The sequence below is a fragment of the Scylla paramamosain genome, chromosome 23 (genome assembly GCF_035594125.1).
Source record: "Scylla paramamosain isolate STU-SP2022 chromosome 23, ASM3559412v1, whole genome shotgun sequence".
Lineage (NCBI taxonomy): Eukaryota > Metazoa > Arthropoda > Malacostraca > Decapoda > Portunidae > Scylla > Scylla paramamosain.
This window is the reverse complement of record NC_087173.1, coordinates 990,285-1,014,000: the sequence shown is the minus strand read 5'-3', so window position 1 is coordinate 1,014,000 and position 23,716 is coordinate 990,285. Positions and strand designations below refer to the sequence as shown.

The window sequence follows — 23,716 nt, the reverse complement described above, 5'->3', positions numbered from 1 at the left end:
AAGGCGCCTTGCGTCTCGCTTCCTCTTTGCGACCCTCTCCCTTGTTTGCCTTTATCCATCACTCGCAACATGACTTGTGTTCCTCCTCTTCAGTCTCACTTAACTACCACCTTCATATTCTAGACACACTACTTACCCTCCTGGCTTCAGCTCAAGGTTTTCCAAGGTCAGTTGAATTGCTCGTCTTCTCGGACTTATGCTAACGGAGCTAATCCGCGCATGGCTTAGCAGTGTATCCTATGGACTGTCGGCTTTTCTCTCATCCTGGTACACGTGGCGATGGTGCCAAGGGAATCATTGCCTTGGCGGAGTGTTAGGGAGGGTGAGGCGAGGCATGGTAGAGTATTTCTTGACTGGAAACCTTAAGTAGGGTAATCTAAGCGAAGTCGAACTGGAGGGTTTGCAATAAAATTAGTGTTGCTGCTCAAGCTGAAGGAGGATTGTTAGGATGTTACTTCTTAGGAAATAGCTTTACTTATTGAAATATAGTAAAGATGGGTAAAAGAGAGAAGGTGAATTCTGCTTGGGAGTGAGATATGGTTTCAGACAGAGAGAGAGAGAGAGAGAGAGAGAGAGAGAGAGAGAGAGAGAGAGAGAGAGAGAGAGAGAGAGAGAGAGAGTCCTAACAGTGAAAGCTTTAAGTTCAGTGAAATAGTATCATTATTCTTCATTGATACTCTTAAGCTGCAGACGCTAGAAAGAAATCAGTCACAACCCAGAAGACTTGACATAGAAAAGTAGATCCAACTGTTTCCATATTTTCTCTTGAATATAAAGAACAGATAATAGATTGACAATAACGAAACGATTTACTCATAAGAGGCTTTGCTTGGGATGAGAGGAGATTAGGGAGTCCTGTTTTGGAGTGAAGCTGTAAACACTGGTGATGTAGAACTGAAATAAGAATTTGTCTCATTGTTGTCTCGTCAACAGCATTCAGTAACGTTCCTTTATAAACTTAATGAAATCCCACTCCTGTTTTAATACTAAGTAGGATAAACAGAAGCATAAAGTAGAACCGTGTATCTAAATATTTCAAATAAAAGTGTAGTCTCATACATATTAGTCTAAGTGGACCCAAGTTGAAAGTAACTGATGTGTATGACTGTATAAAGAACTTTTCAGCCAATGAATGTACAGTATCTCCGAAAACTATCTTTAAAGTGTGGTGCGAACTGTGGCATATTGAACAATGCAAAACCCTCTGCCTGATCACGTTTCGTGTCGGTAAAATTGGTATGCATGGCTTGACGTTATGCTAAGATTTGTTAGGTCATATGTAATATATGGAAACTATCCTTAGTGTGCAGGGCTACTAATTGTCACTGGCGTTATCACCAAACGTGTCAAATAACATCGTTCATTGTGTCAGAATGTAGACGTCTTATTTTTATAGATAATTTGGTAGGTACTCTACAATATCTACTTGGAGAGAGAAAGGGACAGATACCGTCAAAACATCCATCACCACACTCTCAGCTCCAGTTAATGCTTTGCCAGCTTGAGCAGCAGCCACGCAGATTTACAGATTGCTGGGGAAAAAAAAAAAAACATAGAAATAAAATAGGTATTTGTGGTAGATGTACCTTTGTTATTCCTTCTTTAGTGCAGAGGCCGCGTGTAGTGACTGTAGTCTCCTGAGTGCCCTAAAGAAGATCCTAGCTATAAATAATTTGGTAAAGCTGACGGAAACAGTCAAGCAGCTTTTGGAGAGCAGCAGATAGCAGCTTGGATACTATGTGTGTGTGTGTGTGTGTGTGTGTGTGTATTTGTCTGTCGGTCAGTCATTGCACGTGCTGATGGCATGTTCATTAACAACCAAAGTCTCATTGTCATTAAATATTATTGCAGGGAAGCAGATCAACATAAAAGCGCTCGCACTGTCTGATGAGGCCGAGTCTTACGACCACAGAATACTTTGAACCTGCTATTCTGTATATTGATAGTTCTGAAGAGAGAGAGAGAGAGAGAGAGAGAGAGAGAGAGAGAGAGAGAGAGAGAGAGAGAGAGAGAGAGAGACGAAGCTGATATGATAGATCAATTAATATGATTATGAGCATCGGATTCCATGAAGGACGACTAGAGGGCCAGGAGAGGGTAAGGTACTCAAACAAGCCCTTATGTAGGGGAAGTACTGGAGGCTTGGTATAAACTCTGTGAAACCAGATGTACTGGAGTTTTCGTTACAACTGTTTGATTATCATTATTATTTTTATTATTATTATTATTATTATTATTATTATTATTATTATTATTATTATTATTATCATTACTATTATTATTATATCAGGTTTCATTACAAACCTTAACAGTCAAGGCATTTAATAGTCATTCCTATGCAGAGATAAATGATGAGAGAGAGAGAGAGAGAGAGAGAGAGAGAGAGAGAGAGAGAGAGAGAGAGAGAGAGAGAGAGAGAGAGAGAGAGAGACATAAATTGCAATGTATTCTTAGACACAATTTACAGCTTATATTACTCTTCATTCCCCAAAGCAACAAAGCAAATCTCAACTAAAAGACTTCAAAACCCATGGATCACTCAAGGTATTATAAAATCTATACATCACAAATATAATTTGTATAAATCTTATAAATTGGGGATCATTGATTTTGATGTGTATAAACAATTTAGAAACTACCTAACAAAGTTAATTCAAATCACAAAGCAAAATTACTACCTACAAAGATTTTCTGACTTTCGTTTAAGCACCAAAAAGATATGGCTAACTATAAATGAACTCTCTAACTCTATTAAAAAACCCAGCTCTACTACAAAATCAGTTTTTCTTAATAATCAAATTTTTGACACCCAACTTGAAGTATCTGAGGCATTTAATGACCACTTTACAAATATTGCCCCAAAACTTGCTAACAAACTGCCTCCCACAGACACCTCCCCAAAATCATTCCTTCGCAGAAACTATCCTCACTCCATGGTGATGCCTCTCGTAACACCCGATGACACAATACAAGTAATAAATGCCCTCAAAAATAAAAAAGGACATATTGACGAAATACCTATCCATATAATAAAACAATATAATACATTATTTTCCATACCCCTCACAATCCTTTTTAACCAATCAATTAGCACAGGAATGTTTCCAGAAAAATTTAAACTTGCTAAAATTATTCCAATACACAAAACTGGTAGCAAAACTGATCTTTGTAATTATAGACCCATCTCTATATTATCAAATTTCTCAAAAATATTTGAATCTTTAATAAAATATCAACTTATGCTATACCTGAAGAAAAGAGATATTTTAAATAATAGGCAGTTTGGCTTTAGATCAGGATTAAACACCTTTGATGCCATAAACACCTTCACGTCAGACCTTTATACTGCACTTAACAAAAACAAATCCATACTTTCAGTCTTTATAGATTTTAGTAAGGCATTTGACACAGTCCAATCCAGTATCCTCCTTGATAAAATGTACCACTATGGTGTCCGGGGTTGTGTCCATGACTGGTTTCGATCATATTTAAATAACAGACAACAGTACACCATTTTCAACAACACCTCATCCTCAACTAAACCTGTAGAGTTAGGAGTACCTCAAGGAAGTGTACTGGGTCCTATCCTTTTTCTTATATACATCAATGACATCTCTAACATTTCTGACACTCTCCACACTATACTATTTGCAGATGATGCCACATTCTATTTGATAGGAGAAAATCCAACAGAACTAATTAATAAGACAAATATAGAACTTCAAAAATTCTCAAACTGGTGCCTGGCTAACAAACTTACAGTTAATACCACAAAAACTCATTATATTCTATTCACTAAGACTATTACCATACACCAACCTCTACCCAACCTAACCATACTAAATGAAAGTATCTTACAAGTAGACAAAATAAAATTCCTTGGTGTAATTTTTGACAAACACCTAACTTTTAAGCACCACATCTCCAATCTCTGTCTACGGCTATCCAGAATCATTCCCCTACTTCTCAAAGTAAAACACTTTGCCCCAATTAAAATTCTTAAATGTCTGTACTATGCTCATATATACCCACACCTTACCTATTGTAATCCTATCTGGTCCCAAACCTACCCTTGTCATCTATCCCAGGTTAATATACTTCATAAGAAAATTATTAGAATATTAACAAACAGTGATTTTAATGAACATACTCAACCATTATTTAAAAGTCTCAATATCCTAAACCTTGCTGATTTATCTCAACTCTCCATTGCATCATTCATGTACAAAACATTGAATTTAAGTAACTACAATACACAACCTTTACACAATTACCAAACTTGAAACCAGTATTCACTTTGCATTCCCAGACCTAATTTAACACTGTTCAAACACTCCACCATGTATATAGGACCTAAGATTTGGAATTATTTACCAGGTGATATAAAACAATCAAAGAGTCTATCTTGCTTCAAAACAAAATTAAAGAGTCATTTGTTATACGCTTATTAGTTATACACATGTTATACGCTTGTTATATGTTATATGTTATACGCTAGCTCATCAGACATTATCCTCATGTACTAGTATCATCACAGTAGTCAATAATTCATGTGAAATGGCAATAGTGAAAAGTATATCTAATAATATACTATATTTTCTTGTATCTTATTTATTCAACTTTCTCCTAGTATTGATAAATTCTTCATGCATTTACATTGTATTATTAGCGTCAGTATCTTTCTTCTTCTTCTTCTTCTTCTTCTTCTTCTTCTTCTTCTTCTTCTTCTTCTTCTTCTTCTTCTTCTTCTTATTATTATTATTATTATTATTATTATTATTATTATTATTATTATTATTATTATTATTATTTTTATTATTATTATTATTATTATTATGTATTTGTTAAAGTGCTATTTTATCTTCTGTTCTGTGCAATTTCTTCCAAAATCAGTATTATTAGGTATTAACAAAGGTAATTTTGTGCTTCATATGAGGAGTTCCTTTAGACTTAGCAACTTATTTATATTTTCATATACCCATATTAATATTATTATAGGTACAAATTTAGATTTCCTGTTATTGCACAAGGTAAAAACTCAAGGATAATTCTTCATTATATGGACAAGTGTTTTATTACTCTAATATATAGGATTAAATGTTCTTCTTCTTCTTTCTTTTTTTTTATTTTAAGTTACTTTTATAATTAGTCCTAATATATAAATATATATAATTTTTTTTTTGTCTGCCCATAAAGCAGTTGCTTGCTAAGGGCTGTTTGTTTGTTATAATTATATTAAGTTCTTAACTCAACTGTAAAATGACAAACATAATAAAGTGTTTAAAGTGTTTAAAGTGTTTAAAGTGTTTGAGACGTACATTGAAAGTATATTTGCATAAAAAGTCGATAAGTGGCCTAAATATTCCGAGGGCTCGCTAGTCTCAAATGTGAGTAACAAATAAAAAGGCTCGTCAGCTTGGTGTTCATCAGCATGCCTTCTTCAGACGTGTGATTACTCGTGTGTTCAGACGACAGGAGATTTAATTACACATAGTAAATGCTTTTAATGGGGATATTTATTTATATATTTGTTTATTAGCTGGTCTTTAGATGAGAGAGAGAGAGAGAGAGAGAGAGAGAGAGAGAGAGAGAGAGAGAGAGAGAGAGAGAGAGAGAGAGAGAGATTAGTAATTGGTCAGGAGAATATCTGCAATTTTTTTCTTTTATAATGCAAAGCTTTTTAGAATATCAAAGCATTCATTAATTAACCTACACTCTTTTCAGTTACACTTTTTCATATAAATTGTTTTTGCTTTCAAGAGAGCAATGGTGATAGAATCTAAGCAGATGCTGTCATGTTTGTTGTTTTGCTGTTAAAGTTTTTTTCTATATATATGTATAGTGTTGAAGTAGCAAAGGCATCGTAGAAAACACTAACATCTTGAGATCCATCAATATGTTTTCAGGGAAAATATGAGAAAATCGTGTGAGTCTTGCCGTGGTAGGAAAGATGGCCTCCTGTGGGACCTTATCAAAAGAGTGTCTGGCATTGGTTTGGTAAGCAGTGGGACTAAAAAAAAATATGATGCCTTTGGTAATGCATATATAGGAATGTTATTGCCAGCAAAACACTACCTTGGCTATGCAGTGAGGCTTTTCTATTCAGATGACTGCAGGAACTGAAATATGTAGACACAACTATACTAGGCAGGTCCAGTGAAAGGTATCACACTAAATGTATTGCTTCATCCAGACAAGTTAGCAGCACAAGCATGAAGTAGGGTGGATCTCACAGGTGTTCACTTTTGTTGAGATCCTTACCAAGAAGCAGTGACATCCAGAACCAACAGCAACTATGATATCTTTGTGGTCTCTGGAGCCCTTGTTATTGTTGTTGTTTTGTTGTTTAAGACATTATAGGTAACATGCTGTGTCCTCGCAGTAACCACACGAAAAGGCAGGTATCTAACTAGGAGTGGTCAGAGAGTGTTTGTTGTTGTTGTTATCAGAACCACAAACGGAGGAAGGCGGATGTGTTGTATTACTGAACAATAATAAAAATGAAGAATAGATGAGTCAGGCCACCTTGGCAGAGATACTCAAAAGGGATTTTCATGTTTTGTGCCGTGAATACTTTTTATGGCTAGACTGAAGTGGTACTTATTATTTTATAAGTATATCCTTGCTGTTGTTTTTAAGGTTTGTACTGCTAAATGTTGGGAAGCTTTACATTTATTATTTTTTGCTTCTTTTTATTTTGTTATTTAATCTTGTTATATATGTAATGGTGTTTGTTCGTTTTATTTTGTTGCAGCTGTTGTGCATATTTAACATTTTTAGCGTTTCAAGTGTGTTCTGTTTTCAGTGTTGTTTTTCATGTATCCATGTGTTCTTGCATGGAGGAATCTGACATGTTTTATTGATGACATTTCGTGTTTTTCTTCAGTATTTATTCTTTCCTTTTTTGTTCATGTGTATATTGTAACTCATGCAGTAAAGGATTTGTGGTGGTTCTGTTCATGTTGGTTCATTTTTAGCTCTTTCTAGAATAGTCAAGCTGCATCACTTTTTTATGTGGATGTTTTGATATTTTCAGGAAAGGATGGCAGGTGGTGCCGCGGTGAACACTCCCAACACATGCAGGAGGAAAGTGAGTACCTGCTTCATTACATCATGTGCACTCTGTTTTGGAACTCGCTGTTAAACTTTTTTTTTTCCATGTCAAGTGAAACCTGTCACTGTTGCCAGCCTTTCTCCTGTCAGCTTCCCATGAATCTATGAAGGAAAGAAAAGATGTGCCTCCACGGTATCGTGTCAGTAGTATTATCCATTGAAGGATTAGTTTAAATATTTTTCCAAAGCGTTGTTTTGCCTCCCATTTTTGTGCCTTCCTAGGGTATATATATGAAAGAAGAAAGAATGTAAATTTAGTCTATAATGTTCATTGCAACATCTTACAGGAAAAAAAAAGTCTTTTGTGGATTAACCGAGAATCTTTTTCTAAACTATAATTTTTGTATTCCAGTCTTCATGTGCTTATTTTAGTTTATGCATAGAAAAAAAGAAGGATACAAAATCATATATTTTCTATAATGGTGTCATCTTGTTGGTATAAATATTTACTTGGAGATTCAGTTGAAACCTAACAATTAGCTGTCAATTTTGCATTCGTTTTTTTTTTTTTTTGTATATATATATATATATATATATATATATATATATATATATATATATATATATATATATATATATATATATATATATATATATATATATATATATATATATATATATCTTTTTTATATACGAATATATGAATGAAGAAAGGAAAAATGCAATTACAAAAAACTTTCCACAATAACAGGAATATTCACTTGAGGACTTTTTAGGTAAATATCAGATCTTCTAATTTATCTGTTTATTTATCTTTTACTGCATTTTACGGTTATGTAGATTAATAATATTTTGCATGTTATGATAAAGTGTCCTTGGAAACTATTACTGTAACAATCTATATTTAGTGTGAATTTGATTTCCACATAAAAAAGAAAAAAAAAATTTCCTTATCTGGAGAAAACATATTTACATTTTCTTTGTTCAATCGGTATTGATATTATTTTTAACTGATTTCCCAGGAAGCGTTACCACCATAATATTTGCGGCCTAACCTAAGGTAACTTTTTATCGTCATAACCTTTGTTGCAGCTTTATTAAGTAAAATCAGAGTTAAACTTGTATAGTTCTATGAAGTGTCCTTATTTGTCTCTGTGTATGTTGATTATCGCCTTGAAAAGTCAAGGTGACGTGGGCCTTGATGACAAGAGCTGGCCCACACTATTTGTCTCCCTTTTTTTAGAGGCTCGTCGTTGTAGATTTCTGAAAATATTAATTTCATCACGTTTTTTTTTTTTTCTTGTCAGCGAATGAAAGAAAATTTATAGTTTTCTTTATCATTTAGTAAAGTATTAAATATCTTTTGAGGGATTATTCCCCTAGCAGAGTGAGGGGTTTATATTATTGTTACCACACATCTCTACACCTCACTGCTCCCGCCTGGCCCTGGAGGGGGCAATGATGATTTGGCCAGGACCACCTTTTGGTGTCCCCACATAAAAATTTTGATTTCAGTTTCAGAAACATTTTTTGGTTGGTAACTTTTGAAGGCGTATCTTATTTTATGTAATTTCTTCGTCAGACTCACCTTTTTTGCTGTATTTTGCATATTTCAATTTATAGGCATGTGGGCGAAGATTTCTGTCTCGCAACTCTTGCAACTATTACCTCATCACTATAGATTGAGCTCTAGCGCGAAAGTGCGTGAATTATTTGCCATAACTCACTTCTTATACGGGATAGCTAGTCTTGGTTGGCACCATCAGACTCAGCAGTGACTGTAGAACAGAGATGTGTTGTAAAGAACTTGACAAAACAAAAAAGAAAATGATGAGTTGAACTGTGAAGATGTTAAAAAAAAAAAATGTTCATAACATGTTTTACTTATGCCTGCTATTTTCAAATGTTAATCATTGAATTGAATGCAGATAGCAAAACAGAGTCAATATGGGTAGATATTAAGGAATGATCACAGTCAGTAGTAATGGGAGTAGTGTACAAGCCACCGAACAGTACAAGGGAAATTAACACCTCACTGTGGCAGGAATTAAATAGAGCAGGAAGGTACAGTCAGGTATTTGTGGTAGGAGACTTTAATTTTAGGAATATCGACTGGAGCCTGATGGTGGGTAACATGGAAGTAGAAGAATTTCTGAAGGTAATTCAGGATAATTTTTTAAAATACAGTAAAATCCCTCTTATCCGGCATCAACAGGACCGCCGACATGCTGGATACTTGAATAGAAGTGAAATTATGTCCACAGTCACCACCCTACACTCACGCATCTTACCATAACAAAGATCAGCTGATCGCCGTGCCGCGCGTCGCCACCCGTGCTGCCACCTCACACTCACCAACACACATTGTGATTGTAATTGTGACTCCTTCTGATCTTTTCAAGCTGAACCACTCGTATAACACTTTGTCCATCATTTCACCACGATGATACTGCAGTGTGTGACGATTTTCCGCTGCCTTTGGGGTGTCGGTGGCTTTCATGTAATCCCACAACTTTTTCGTTTGGGATTTAATGTCATAAATAGTTGATGAGCCCACACCATATTCCGCCATTAGTTGCTGTCTGCTTTCATCTCTCTCTAATTGTTGACAAATGTCTACCTTCTGCTTAAGTGCAAGCACAACACGCTTCCTCTTTTCTAGAACTTTAGGCATAATGAAGGTGTCAGGCGATAAACAGTGCACACGCGGGACTGAGTCACTGAGTAAACACAGTGCAGTGGGCCACGGGTGGCGCAAAGCAGTGCGCTCTGGTGGCGAGGGGACAAAGTATGCCTTGCACGGGAATTTTAATCGATTTTATGAGTACACATTGATTTTTTATTGATTTTAAGGTTCGGGGAAAAATGTGCTGGATACTTGAAGCTGCCGGATGCTCGAATGCCGGATGAGAGGGATTTTAATGTAGGTAATCGTAGAACCCACAAGGGAGAACAGTATTCTAGATATAATTCTTACTAACAGGGAGGAAACAGTCATATAGGTAGAGGTTGGGGACAGCTAGGTGATAGTGACCATTGGGAAATTAGGTACAAATTAAAATGGAAGAAACTTTTAGAAGCAAAAATACTAGTAAAATACCTGACTTTAGGAGAGCAGATTTTGAGGAATTAAAAAGGTACCTCCAAGGAGTTGACTGGCAACGGATGCAGGGTGAGGTGAGGTCAGGAACAGAGTTGAGAGAGATAAGGAAGGATGAGAGAGGTGAGGTGAGGTGTGAAGGTGAATGACAAGAGAAGGGAAGATTTGTCTGTAAGGGGTGGAGGAGAGAGAGATGGGGAGATAGGTATGAGTATGTTGGAGGGTCAAGTCATGCTGAAATGGGAGAGATGAGGTCGAGAAGAGTAGATGAAGAAGTGGAGAGGATGGAACTGGCCGAGATGGGGGGATTAGGTGAAGTAAATGTAGATGAGTTGCATAAATATTTCGTAGATAAATTCCATACATGTCAGTTAACAAACATCCCGTATAGAGCAATAAGATCACAGAAAAATAACCCTAAATGGATGACTGCTAGGTTAAAACATCATATAGGGCAGAAGAGAAGTATATATAAGAGATTAAGGGCAGGTGAAGATGTTTTAAGGTCATAATATAATGAATTAGTTGAAACAATCAGGAGGTCAACAAGGGTAATTATGAATTAAAGGTAGCCAGCCAGGCGAAGACGGACCCCAAGGGATTTTATCAGGTATACAGGAAGAAAAGAATAAGGATACTATAGGTCTATTAAAGGCAGCAGATGGGGAGCTGGTTAGTTCTGGGAGGAGTTTAGTAAAATTCTGAATGAGTATTTTTTAACTGTCTTCACCCAGGAAAACATGCAGGATATGCCAAATAGTGAACAGATGTTTAGAGCAGATGAGAATGAGAAGCTAGCAGATATTTCCATAACTAAGGAGATCATGGAACAGGAGATAGATAGGCTAAAAAAGTTCAAGGCACCAGGACCAGATGAAATATATCCCAGAGTACTTAAGAAATGCAAAGAGGTTATTAGTGAGCTGTTAGTCTCTCTCTTTAGGAAATCATTTGAGTCAGGTGAGGTACCAGTAATGTGGAGGCAGGCTAATGTAGTACCCCTCTTTAAGAAAGGAGATAAAACTTTAGCATCTAATTATAGACCTGTCAGCTTAACTCCAGTTGTGAGTAAAATATTGGAGTCAATAGCGAGGAACATTAGGGAGCATTTAGACAAACATAACTTGATAAATCAGTCACAGCATGAATTCACAAAGGAGAAGTCTTCCCTGATGAACTTGTTAAGTTTTTACAGTAAAGTGTACGAGGCAGTAGATAATGGTGATAGTTATGATATCTTATATCTGGACTTTAGTAAAGCTTCTGACAAGGTACCCCCATCAGAGGCTCCTGAGAAAGGTTAGGGCACACGGGATAGATGGGAAGGTGTTAGGATGTATAAGGTCATGGCTAAGCAACAGGTGACAAAGAGTTGTAATAAACGGCTCTAAATCTAGGTGGTGTCTTGTAATTAGTGGGGTGCCACAGGGATCAGTATTAGGGTCATTGTTGTTTTTAATATATATCAATGACTTGGATATTGGAATTAGTAGTGATGTTAGTAAATTTGCAGATGACACAAAGATAGATTAATTAGGTCAGAATCGGATGGCATCGCCTTGCAGGCAGATTTAGAGAAGATGAATGAATGGACGGACAGATGGCAAATGCAGTTTAATATCAACAAATGCAAAGTACTTAGGGTAGGTAGAGGAAACCCACACAGTAGATACACAATGTTTTAAACAACGAAACTCTGGTAGGTACAGGGTATGAGAAAGATTTAGGAGTTATAGTTAGTTCTGAACTCTGTCTAGGAAAGCAATGCATAGAGGCCAGAAACGGCAAATAGTGTATTAGAATTAATTTTTAGGAGTGATAAAAGAAGATGGCCTGAAGTAATATTAAAGTTATATTTGGTGCTGGTCAGATCTCGTCAAGGCTACACTGTGCAGTTTTGGTCCCCACATTACAGGAAAGATATATGTCTATTAGAATCAGTACAGAGGAGAATGACTTAAAGGATACAGGGGATGAGGAGCATTCCTTATGAGGCAAGATTAAAGCTGTTAAATTTGCATTCTTTAGAGAGATGTAGGTGAAGTGGGGACCTGATTGAAGTCTTTAAGTGGTATAAGGGTTATAACAAGGTGTATGTAAGCAAAATTCTTAGGATCAATAACCAGGATAGAACAAGTAATAACGGGTTCAAGCTTGAAAATTTTTCTAAAAAAGGTTCTCAAATAGAGTGGGAGATGAGTGGAATGGACTCAGTAATCATGTTGTTAGTACTAAGACATTAGGGAGCTTTAAGAGAAGATTAGACAGGTTTATGAATGGGGATGATAGGTGGAAATAGATAGGTATATTTCATACAAGGACTGCCACGTGTAAGCCTGGCCACTTCATGTGGTGTTCCTTATTTCTTATGTTCTTATGTTCTTATATACTGAAATATATTATTACTTTAAGTGGAAAAACTCTCGGGAATAGGATAGCTTGATCAGAATGCAGATAAAGCTCAACATATTGAAAACACAGAGTCATTTATAGCATTGTGTCACTCACTGCAACCTGCACAGCGGCTCCACACTATGCGTGGCATGTGCAGCCGGGCTTCGTTTGACAACGTCTGTGACACATCCAAAAATTAGAACCAGCCGCTGGAGGAAGGTCTTTTAAGTTGCTAAGCAGCTTAAAACACCTATTACCTAGTTATTTATTTTTTGTGAAGTCAAACTTCCTATTGTCATTTAAAAAAAAAAATCAAACTTTTGTCTCCAAATAATCTTGCGCATTTCATCGCATGCATTGTTATTATTTATTTATTTTCTTCTCATGCGAAACCTCACTTTGTATGATCTTTAAGTTCTCTTCACTATATTATCTTAGGTATATTATTCCATTCAAAAATTGCAATTGATGCATAATTTATATACTATACAAAAATATTAAATTAATAAATTATCAAAAATAAAAAACACACAAACACTAATTTGATAATGTAATTACATATTCATATTTGCGTCCTCTTTTATAAATCATCCACAGTAATGTTTTTCTTGGTGCCTCATCCTCTCAGAATTCTCACACTCACATCACACTCCCGTCATGCTTACCTCTCTGCATCTCAAACACATTCCTTGCAAATTTAGCATTCCTGTGAAGGTTATGCATGTCCATGTACGCCTGTATGTACGTATCTGTGTATTGTTGCTGCTATTCATTGTCGTCTTGTTCTTGTTCTTCTCGACATTCTTCTTCTTTGTGTTGTTGTTCATGTTGCTAATTTGTTGTTGTTGCTCCTGCAGTTTTTTCTCTATGCTGGTGTAATCTGGTATGTTTTCTTTCTTTTATTTGATATTCATGAACAATATTTTGATTTCATTAGAAGTAAAAATGCAACTTTTTTTTCATATCACAGTAATGCCTTATATTTTCTTTTGCTCTCTCTCTCTCTCTCTCTCTCTCTCTCTCTCTCTCTCTCTCTCTCTCTCTCTCTCTCTCTCTCTCTCTCTCTCTCTCTCTCTCTCTCTCTCTCTCTCTCTCTCTCTCTCTCTCTCTCTCTCTCTCTCTCTCTCTATAGAGAGAGAGAGAGAGAGATGATGATCAAATAAAAGAAAGAAAACATACCAGATTACACCAGCGTAGAGAAAAAACTGCAGGAGCAACAACAACAAATTAGCAACATGAACAACAACACAAAGAAGAAAAATGAGGAGAAGAACAAGAATAAGAAGAATAAGAATAGCAGCAACAGTAACTGCAATAACAACAATAGCATCATCAACAACAATAACAACAAAGGGAATAAATCTCTTTGTATCCAACAGGAGCAGAAAACATCATGGCTTTACCATCCAAGAAGTCTGGATGTCTCAAGTTACATAAATATTAATATAAAAGAAACATTTTTTTGAGAAATAGTAAATATAAGCAATTATTCATACGTTAAACACAAAAATGGAAATTAATGATTCAAAGTAAATATTATGAAGAGATTAGATAAAAATACAAACAGATGTAGGAGAGAAATTTTAACAACAAAAGCAAAAAATAAGCAATTCAGTTAAGCATAACAAAATAATCAAAGCGTCAGCAAATAAAGAGAGATGTAAATAATAAAGGGGAGATATAAGCATACATTATTATTACTATCATTTTTTAGTTAACAATTTTATACAGGAACATCATATCATTTGTGAGAGAGAGAGAGAGAGAGAGAGAGAGAGAGAGAGAGAGAGAGAGAGAGAGAGAGAGAGAGAGAGAGAGAGAGAGAGAGAGCATCACAGTGTTCATTCACCTTGCATATTAATGAAGAGCTCAAGGGCATGATGGTGGATTACAGGGAGAGAAGTGAGGGAGAACAAGGGTGAGAGGAGAGAGAGAAGAGGAGAGAGAGGGAGAGGCAGGCTGAGGACAGAGTGAGTGCAGGGTGTGGAGAGATGGGGAAGAGTAAGTGAGAAATAAGGTGAGAGCAGCATATATGAGAGAGAGAGAGAGAGAGAGAGAGAGAGAGAGAGAGAGAGAGAGAGAGAGAGAGAGAGAGAGAGAGAGAGAGAGAGAGAGAGGCAGGGGGTGATGGTTACTATGAAGACAACAGAAAAAGAATGAACGAAAAAATAGAGTGAGGAAAGAGTGAGGGAAGGTGAGAGGAACATCAAGGTGTAGAGACAAAGGGTGAGGGAAGGCACGGGAGATCAGGAAGACTGATGCAAATGAAGAACAGGAAAAGAAAAGTAAAAAGAGGGAGGTAAGACTCTTGTTTAAGTCATGCTGATACAGTTTGGTCTGGCTGGACAAAGCCTGTGATAACTTGTACTGTACAGAAAATGAACGAGTCAGGCATGACTTTTCCTCCTTTATTTCAACTAGACGGCACCACTGCTATCACATCTATTTCTAAAGCTGAACTCTTCATCCAGACCTTTGCTAAAAACTCTACCTTGGACGATTCTGGACTTGTTCCTCGCTCTCCTCCACCCTCTGACTACTTCATTCTACCTGTTAAAATTCTTCACAATGATGTTTTCCATGCCCTCACTGGCCTAAACCCTGGGAAGGCTTATGGACCTGATGGGGTCCCTCCTATTGTTCTCCAAAACTGTGCCTCTGTGCACAGTTTCACCTTACCTAGTCAAACTCTTTTAGCTCTGTCTGTCAACATCTACTTTTCCTTCTTGTTGGAAGTTCACCTATATTTAGCCTGTTCTTAAAAAGGGTGACTGTTCTAATCCCTCAAACTACCATCCTATTGCTTTAATTTCCTGCCTATCTAAGATTTTTTAATCTATCCTCAACAGGAAGATTCTTAAACATCTATCACTTCACAACCTTCTTTCTGATCACCAGTATGGGTTCCGTCAAAGCCACTCTACTGGTGATCTTTTAGCTTTCCTTACTGAGTGGTGGTCATCCTCTTTTAGAGATTTTGGTAAAACTTTTGCTGTTGCCTTGGAGATATCAAAAGCTTTTGACAGAGTCTGGCACAAACCCTTGATTTCCAAACTACTGTCCTACAGCTTCTATCCTTCTCTCTGCAATTTAATATCAATAAATGCAAAGTACTTAGCGTAGGTAGAGGAAAGCCACACTGTAGGTACACATTAAACAACCAAACTCTGGTAGATACAGGGTACGAGAAAGATTTAGGAGTTATAGTTAGCTCTGAACTCCATCTAGGAAAACAATGCATAGAAACCAGAAACAGGCCAAATAGGGTACTAGGATTCATTTTTAGGAGTGTTAAAAGTAGAAGGCCAGAAGTAATATTAAAGTTATACTTGGCGCTGGTCAGACCTCATCTAGACTACGCTATGCAGTTCTGATCCCCACATTACAGGAAAGATATAGGTCTATTAGAATCAGTGCAGAGGAGAATGACTAAAAGAATACAGGGGATGAGGAGTATTCCTTACTAGGCGAGATTGAAGTTGTTAAATTTGCATTCTTTAAAGAGATGTAGGTTAAGAGGGGACCTGATAGAAGTCTTTAAGTGGTATAAGAGTTATAACAAGGGGGATGTAAGCAAAATTCTTTAGATCAGCAACAAGGGGAGAACAAGAAATAACAGGTTCAAGCTTGAAAAATTTAGGTTTAGGAAGGAGATAGGAAAAAATTGGTTCTCAAATAGAGTGATAGATGAGTGGAATGTACTCAGTAATCATATTGTTAGTGCTAGGACATCAGAGAGCATTAAGACAGGATTAGACAGGTATCTGGATGGGGATAATAGATGAAAATAGGTAGGTATATTTCATACAGGGATTGCCATGTGTAAGCCTGGTCGCTTCTTGCAACTTCCCTTATTTCTTATGTTCTTATGTTCTCTGTAACTTCATCATCACCTGGTATTGTTCAGTGCCTTGAAAATTCAATTCCTCCATCTATCAACTCGACACAACCTTCCAGACAACTATCCCCTCTTCTTCAATGACACTCAACAGTCCCCCTCTTCTACACTGAACATCCTCGGTCTGTCTTTTACTTATAATCTGAACTGGAAACTTCACATCTCATCTCTAGCTAAAAAAACTTGAATGAAGTTAGTCGTTCTGAGACGTTTCTGCCAGTTTTTCTCACCCCCTCCAGCTGCTAATTGTACAAGGGCCTTATCCGTCCATGTATGGAGTATGCTTCACATGTCTGGGGGGGTTCCATTCATACCGCTCTTCTAGACAGGATGGAATCAAAAACTTTTCTTCTCATCAACTCCTCTCCTCTAACTGACTGTCTTTAGCCTTTCTCTCATCACTGCAATGTTGCATCTCTAGCTGTCTTCCACCGCTATTTTCATGCTAACTGCTCTTCTGATTTTGGTAACTGCATGCCTCCCTCCTCCCATGGCCTCACTGCACAAGACTTTCTTCTTTCTCTCACCCCTATTCTGTCCACTTCTCTAATGCAAGAGTTAACCAGTATTCTCAATCATTCATCCCTTTCTCTGGTAAACTCTGGAACACCCTGCCTACTTCTGTATTTCCACCTTCCTATGACTTGAATTTCTTCAAGAGGAAGGTTTCAAGACACTTATCCTTCAAATTTTTACTACTGCTTTTAGACCCTTTTCTGGGACTGGGATCTCAGTTTTTTTTTTTTTTTTTTTTTTTTTGCCCTTGGGCAGTGTCCCTCCTACATTATGAAAAAAAACAATATGATATAGAACTAAATTATGATATATATATATATATATATATATATATATATATATATATATATATATATATATATATATATATATATATATATATATATATATATATATATATATATATATATATATAACCCACTTAGGCTTTTTTTTATGCCAACCCTGAGTCAGGATGATCACCATGACCAGAATTATTTTAAGTTGGTGTTGACTGTTGTGCCACTACACTTATTGAACACCATTTGCTCCTATCGAAGAAAACTTAATATAAGATCATCGATTATGAACTGATGCAAAGAGTTTTGTTTTCTAACTTGCCTCGATATATAGAATTGTTCAAATTTTCTAAAGTTACAAAATTTACTGAGGCCTGTAAGATTTTCAACTTTTTTGGGGGGGATATTTAAAAATTCTAACATAGATACGTTGAAATGTAATGTATTGACAATTTTTTTCAAGTCACAAATTTTTTTCAAGTCACATATTTTAAGAATTTCAACATACGTTAAAGTGAAATATACCAGTCATTTGGTTACTTTATGCAACAAACAATTGTAATAAAAAAAAAATCAAACTGGCATTATCCAACTAGGTTGACTTTAGAAAACAGATTGAGAAGAATTTATGAGTAAATGCCTTTGGTTGATTGACAGTCATTGACCTCTCATTAATTACAGGGAAGGGAATGATTCTTTTTTTTATTTTACTGATCATGGTGAGTGATAATAGAAAAGTTTGGCTTAATATAAATGTATTCATGTGTTTTCTCGTTGCCATGATAAGTTAATTTGTTAATTGCTTCAGTCTCTCTCTCTCTCTCTCTCTCTCTCTCTCTCTCTCTCTCTCTCTCTCTCTCTCTCTCTCTCTCTCTCTCTCTCTCTCTCTCTCTCTCTCTCTCTCTCTCTCTCTCTCTCTCTCTCTCAAAATTCCATCATATTCATCACTTTATTGCTGCTCCCTCCATCTTACTCACAGGGTGCAGGGTGAGGTGGCGAGCAGGGCGCCAGAGAGCAAAGAAAGATATGAAGACAGGAAATTAGGTTTGGAAAAGACAGTGGTGGGTCAGCGAGCGGTGGGTTATGCGGCAATGTGAAGGGAAGAGCCGTGTGTGGAAGGCATCAGTGAGGAGGCTACTTGGCCGCTCGTAATTTAAGTCTGAGTTGTGAGAAGCAGTGAACTGAGAAATAGGAGCAGTGTAGGGAGGAGTGAATGAATAATTCAAGATGCACAGTAAGGAAAGGGGAAGAATGTGTAGGGCTAGAAGGGGAAGAAGGAAGAGGCTTAGATTAAAGAGTAAAGATGAGGCATCTTCTTTTCATTATTTATGGATTATCGCTGTTATGGCGAGTAAAAAGAAAATATATAGGAAATAACTTATTGGTGATCAGTAACATTAGTAACACGTTTACTTAAATTAAACCACCACATGCTTCTTTCTTTTATATTGGCATCTGTTGAGGGTGGTTAGGAGCGATCACACTTCAGGCTGGGAGGCGAGGAGCCAGCATTTTTGCCTAACTTATAGCCCCTCTTTGTTGTAAGGTGCCTGGAGACGCAAATTGCGTAAACGTACCTTTTTTTTAAACGCTTATAAAATGTACATTGTAAAAAATAATCTATAAATTTTACAGAAAATTCACTGGCAACAAGGCTGCCAAACTTTTTCTCTAAAATTTACAGTTATCTGTAAACAAAAATTTCCATATAAATAACAGATTTTCTGTAAATTTTAAATGTTTCTGTATTTTTTTCCTTGTAAATTATCACAGGATTTTTTTGTATACCATTTACAGAAATTACTCATCAAAAAAAAGAGGAAAATGTATTTCTCAATTTTAGTCTATCTTACTGGAACAGTACTGGCAAACAGTATTTGTAGTTTACATGAACTTGTGAACAACTTAGCAGTATCAAATTCTTAAGAAATTTGTAGTTAATGTCCATAATGTATCAAATTCTTAAGAAATTTCTAGTTAATATCCATATTGTGTACACTTAATGATAGCAGTACAGCACATAGATCCTTCATTATATCAAACTAATCTGGAAAGTCTGGGTTGATAAAAAAAAAAAAAAGATACATCTAATGACTCGTTGGCATATGACCCTTTTTTTTTTGTATATGCCAAATTTTCTCTGTACATCAGAAAAAAAGTTTGTATACTTGTGTATGTGTACTACTGTATATGCAGTTAAGACAATACAGTACATACGTATCAAATTATGACTTTAGATACAAATGGTGGACATTGAAGTGCTGCTGCTCTCACTACATATTACTGTTTACAGTTGCCAGCTGATCACATGCCTGAATGCCTGCTGGCCAACTGAACCATGCACCACATATTAATAAAGTGTATTCAGTATACACTGAGCAACAGTTCAAAAGGTCGACTGACTGGCAGCCAGGCGGGAGTATATTGTTTCCTCCAGATGGTCGGCATGTAAATAAAAGGCACACTGAGAGCAGTGGGCAAGTGGTATACATAAACTTTTTATGACAAACTGAAAAGTTCGCTGTATGCAGAAAAGAGCAGATATCAGAAGAAACCAGTGTTTGAAAGAGCAAATTTGATATATTGAGGTTATATCCTGAATCAACAGCAATGTTTTAATTACAGCAGTAAAATGCTGTAAACTTTCCAATATCCATCCTAGTTATTATCCAAAGGCCCATCTGGAGACTGCAACGTCTGGATAGGGATGTAAATGACTGTAAAACATCCGGATAATGACTTACTGTCTGAATAGTGACCCTTACCCTCCAGATAGCAACTCTTACTGTCACGATAGCCAATCAGACACTTGTTTGGATAATGACGAGTCTGGATACCGACAGTCTGGATATTGGAGCGATGGAAATGCGACTATTCAGTACTCGTGACATTTTTTACATTTAATAACAATTTAAGTAAATGAATACTAAAATCATAATTGACTCAGTAGAACACATATTTACTAGGGCACTTCGAGGACTTTTTTTTTATGAATATTAAATATTCTTTTCTATATGAACAGATCTTGAGTATATCACACATCTACCTGACTATGTACAAAAATATTTAAATAAGTCGGTGGGAAATCACTTCACCTGAACCAAAGTATATGAAAATAAGTTAACTGCTTCCAGTATCTGAAACATTCTTGGGAAAATAAGCAAGGTATTATTTAAACTGTATGTGTTTATGAGAGAAACACAGAAGGAATGCAAGGACTGATATGTGTAAGGAATCTGATAACCAAGCTGAAAAAAAAAAAATAATAATAACAATAATAAAAAAAGAAAAAAAAACATCCTTTTAGTTAAAGCACGGCATCAGTAATAATAAACATGGGAACTTGAATCCTGTCCTACTGCCCATGGAAAAATTATAAAGGTGAGACAATTCATAGGAGAAAGTTTTTATTTAACACAATGTATCCAACAGCACATCGGGTTAGGGCATGGACAACCTACATTTTCCTCATATTCTCATGTAAAAGATGAACTAGATAAGAGGCTTCAAAATCAAAATGAGGTAAAAGGAGAAATTACCTGAGCACATTTTTAAAACTAAAAATACATTAGACAAACTTGCAAAAAATATTTCCACAAAACTACACTATACAATTTAATCAATTACTTGACACTTCATCAAAGAGCATTCCTAAAAAATAATAAATAAATAAATAAAAATAACAGTGAATCTAAGCATTTCACTACATCACCAAGCATGGAGAGAACTTTACATAATCATCATCATTACACTTCATTAAAAGAGAATTTAAGAAAAAAAAAAAAAAAATCATAATGAACCTAGGCATTTAACTATACATCAACCAGCATGGAGAGAACTTTACATCATCAGCATCATCATCACCATTATAATTATAATCATTACGTACACCAATAAAAAAAGCATTCCAGAAAAAAATTGAACTTAGGTATTTAATTTACATCACCAATCATGGAGAAAACTTGCATTATCATCATCATCACCACCATTATAATCATCATTATACTTGCATGGAGAAAACTTGACATCATCATCATCATCACCTTTATAATCATTACACCATTAATAAGAGTATTCCTGAAAAAAAATATATATATATAATGAACCTAGGCATTTAAGTACATCACCTTTACAGCATCACCATTATAATTGTCATTGACACATCATTAAAAAAAGAGCATTATTTAAGTACATCACCAAGACTGGAAGAGAAGTTTTATCCACTTGTGTATCACAATTCTAGTTTCCTCCCCTCTAGTGGCTGACAGCATCTGCAATAGTTAAGATAATGAAAACATGATACAAAAGTTGCATTGTTGTCTTCAGTCTTGAACACACAATACAAGTACTTCATATAAACAGTAAGGTATATACTACAGGGCAAATTGTTTAGTTCTACTGAAGTCAATGGTAATAAATAAATTAAATAAGTGATGGCCCACTAAGTTTCCAAATAGGGATGACCAGCCCCTTTTTTCCAGGCACAAGCACATTAAAGCAATCTAACCGTCATAACACACTCATAGCATCTCTAATAAAATTAGTAATCAAACAAATTAATTTTTTGTGAGGTAAAATGAAATGGTAAATAAGACACTGTAATACATGTGACTTCCTGGAAGCTTATTTTTCACTTAACAAAAACCCAATATAAGTGTTCCAAGATTTCTTAAAAGAAAATAATGATGATTAATCTCCATAATGATAAAGCAATGTTTTCATAAGTAATAAACATTACCTGGTGGGATTTAGCTCCTCCAGTCTACATCAGCAATACCATTAATCAGGGACAGGACCTTTGGATGGACTTCAGAGTGCCTTTTGCAATGTTTTTTTTACTTCTATCTTGCTCCCCCATTTGGGATTGATACCAGCAAAACATCTGTAGTGATGGAAGGTAATGTACTATGGAGGTACACTGGAGGTGTTCTGGACAGATTTATCTATATGTTTATATATATATATATATATATATATATATATATATATATATATATATATATATATATATATATATATATATATATATATATATATATATATATATATATATATATATATATATATATATATATATATATATATATATATATATATATATATATATACTCGTATATATAAAGCTTTTCCCACAAAAGACCAGGTAATAATAATGATAACATAATTTTTATGGAACACAAGATACTTCTCTCTCATAATTTTTATAACAAATACCCACACATCCCCCTCCTGTTTATTAAGCATAAAGGAACCAATTAATAACTTTGTCAAAGGTCAAATGATAAGAAAATTACAATTATTTACACTGCTCCTGGTTGTAATATTACACCTCCTTTGGTTACATATGTATATAAATGATAAGCTAGTCCCTTCCAAGTCATAAATGTCATTTCTTGTTGTACTGGATACCTCCTAACTTGGTGACAAGTCATCACAGAGGTCTGAATTTGATGAGTAGACCATTTCAGATGGCAAGTCCTTAACTGTTTGATATGTGTGATGCCTACTTATGTGTGATTTAAATGTGGTTGTCTGAGAACATTTTGTAGCACTGATTAAAGGGGCACTGAATCCTGGTGCCATCATCGATGTGCTGTCTCAAATGCCTTAATAAATCCTTCATTCCATCACAAACTTGTTAGCACAAAATAGTTTTACATTGTAATTTCAAATGGAGACTTAAGATCAACAAATTTTCTTCACTTTTTGACCTACGTTCTTGATGGTCTTGGTATATATGAGCCTTTAGCCCTGCATATGATGAAAGTGTCCATTTGGAATCCCTTAATGGGCATTTGATAACTCTTCTGTATTAATTTAAATGCAACAGGCAATGATTTACATAATTTTTCACTGACCCTGATACATGATTACAGAGAGGACACGAAGACTCTGAATCCATGACACAAAAGTAATTACTGAAAAATCAGTAGTACTTAACTGTGCTTGCCCTTCAGGTATTCAGAGATTATTACAACACTTAAGAAACATACTTTTTTTTCTAAAAGTGGTAGTGGACTCATGGAACAAACTCCACTACATTTTCACTCATTCATCAGTCTTCCACTCACCTGTGCCCACCAGCCGGATGTAACAGATTACCACTTAATCCAGGTAATCAACCTAACAAACTAATGAAACTAACCACCATAACGAAACCAAACCAAATTAGACTTACCTAACTAACCTAACCAAGCCAAACCAGCATAATTTAACATAGGTATATAATCAAACTAACCAAACTAAGAGTGCAGATGAGTTTAGTTAATTATTTAATTTACCAATGACTTCATGCATAAACATAATTTATATTAGGTAGGTAAAAAAAATGTATACATCATGCACAAATAAACACACTTAATAATGAAATGGCTTACAAGCTGAGATTAACCAACCATTGAATTGTCACTTACATGCGAGAGAGGAGACCAGGAATGTTGTTGGATGCAAGGCCTTTAGGCCTTAGGACCTTAGGAG

At 35.6% G+C, this 23,716-nt stretch overlaps 1 protein-coding gene across 6 annotated transcripts in view; it reads left to right on the top strand.

Moving 5' to 3' along the window:
• The window catches only part of LOC135111976 (circumsporozoite protein-like), a 187,110-nt gene that overhangs the window by 15,715 nt on the left and 147,679 nt on the right, over nt 1–23,716 (top strand). For 4 of the 6 annotated variants that reach the window (XM_064025709.1, XM_064025712.1, XM_064025710.1 and 1 more), the window contains exon 2: nt 7,037–7,090. The exons of the other annotated variants lie outside the window; for them this stretch is intronic. In XM_064025709.1, coding sequence (XP_063881779.1) covers nt 7,037–7,090 — 54 coding nt within the window. The remainder of the gene's footprint in view (nt 1–7,036; nt 7,091–23,716) is intronic. 6 annotated transcript variants of the gene reach the window in all.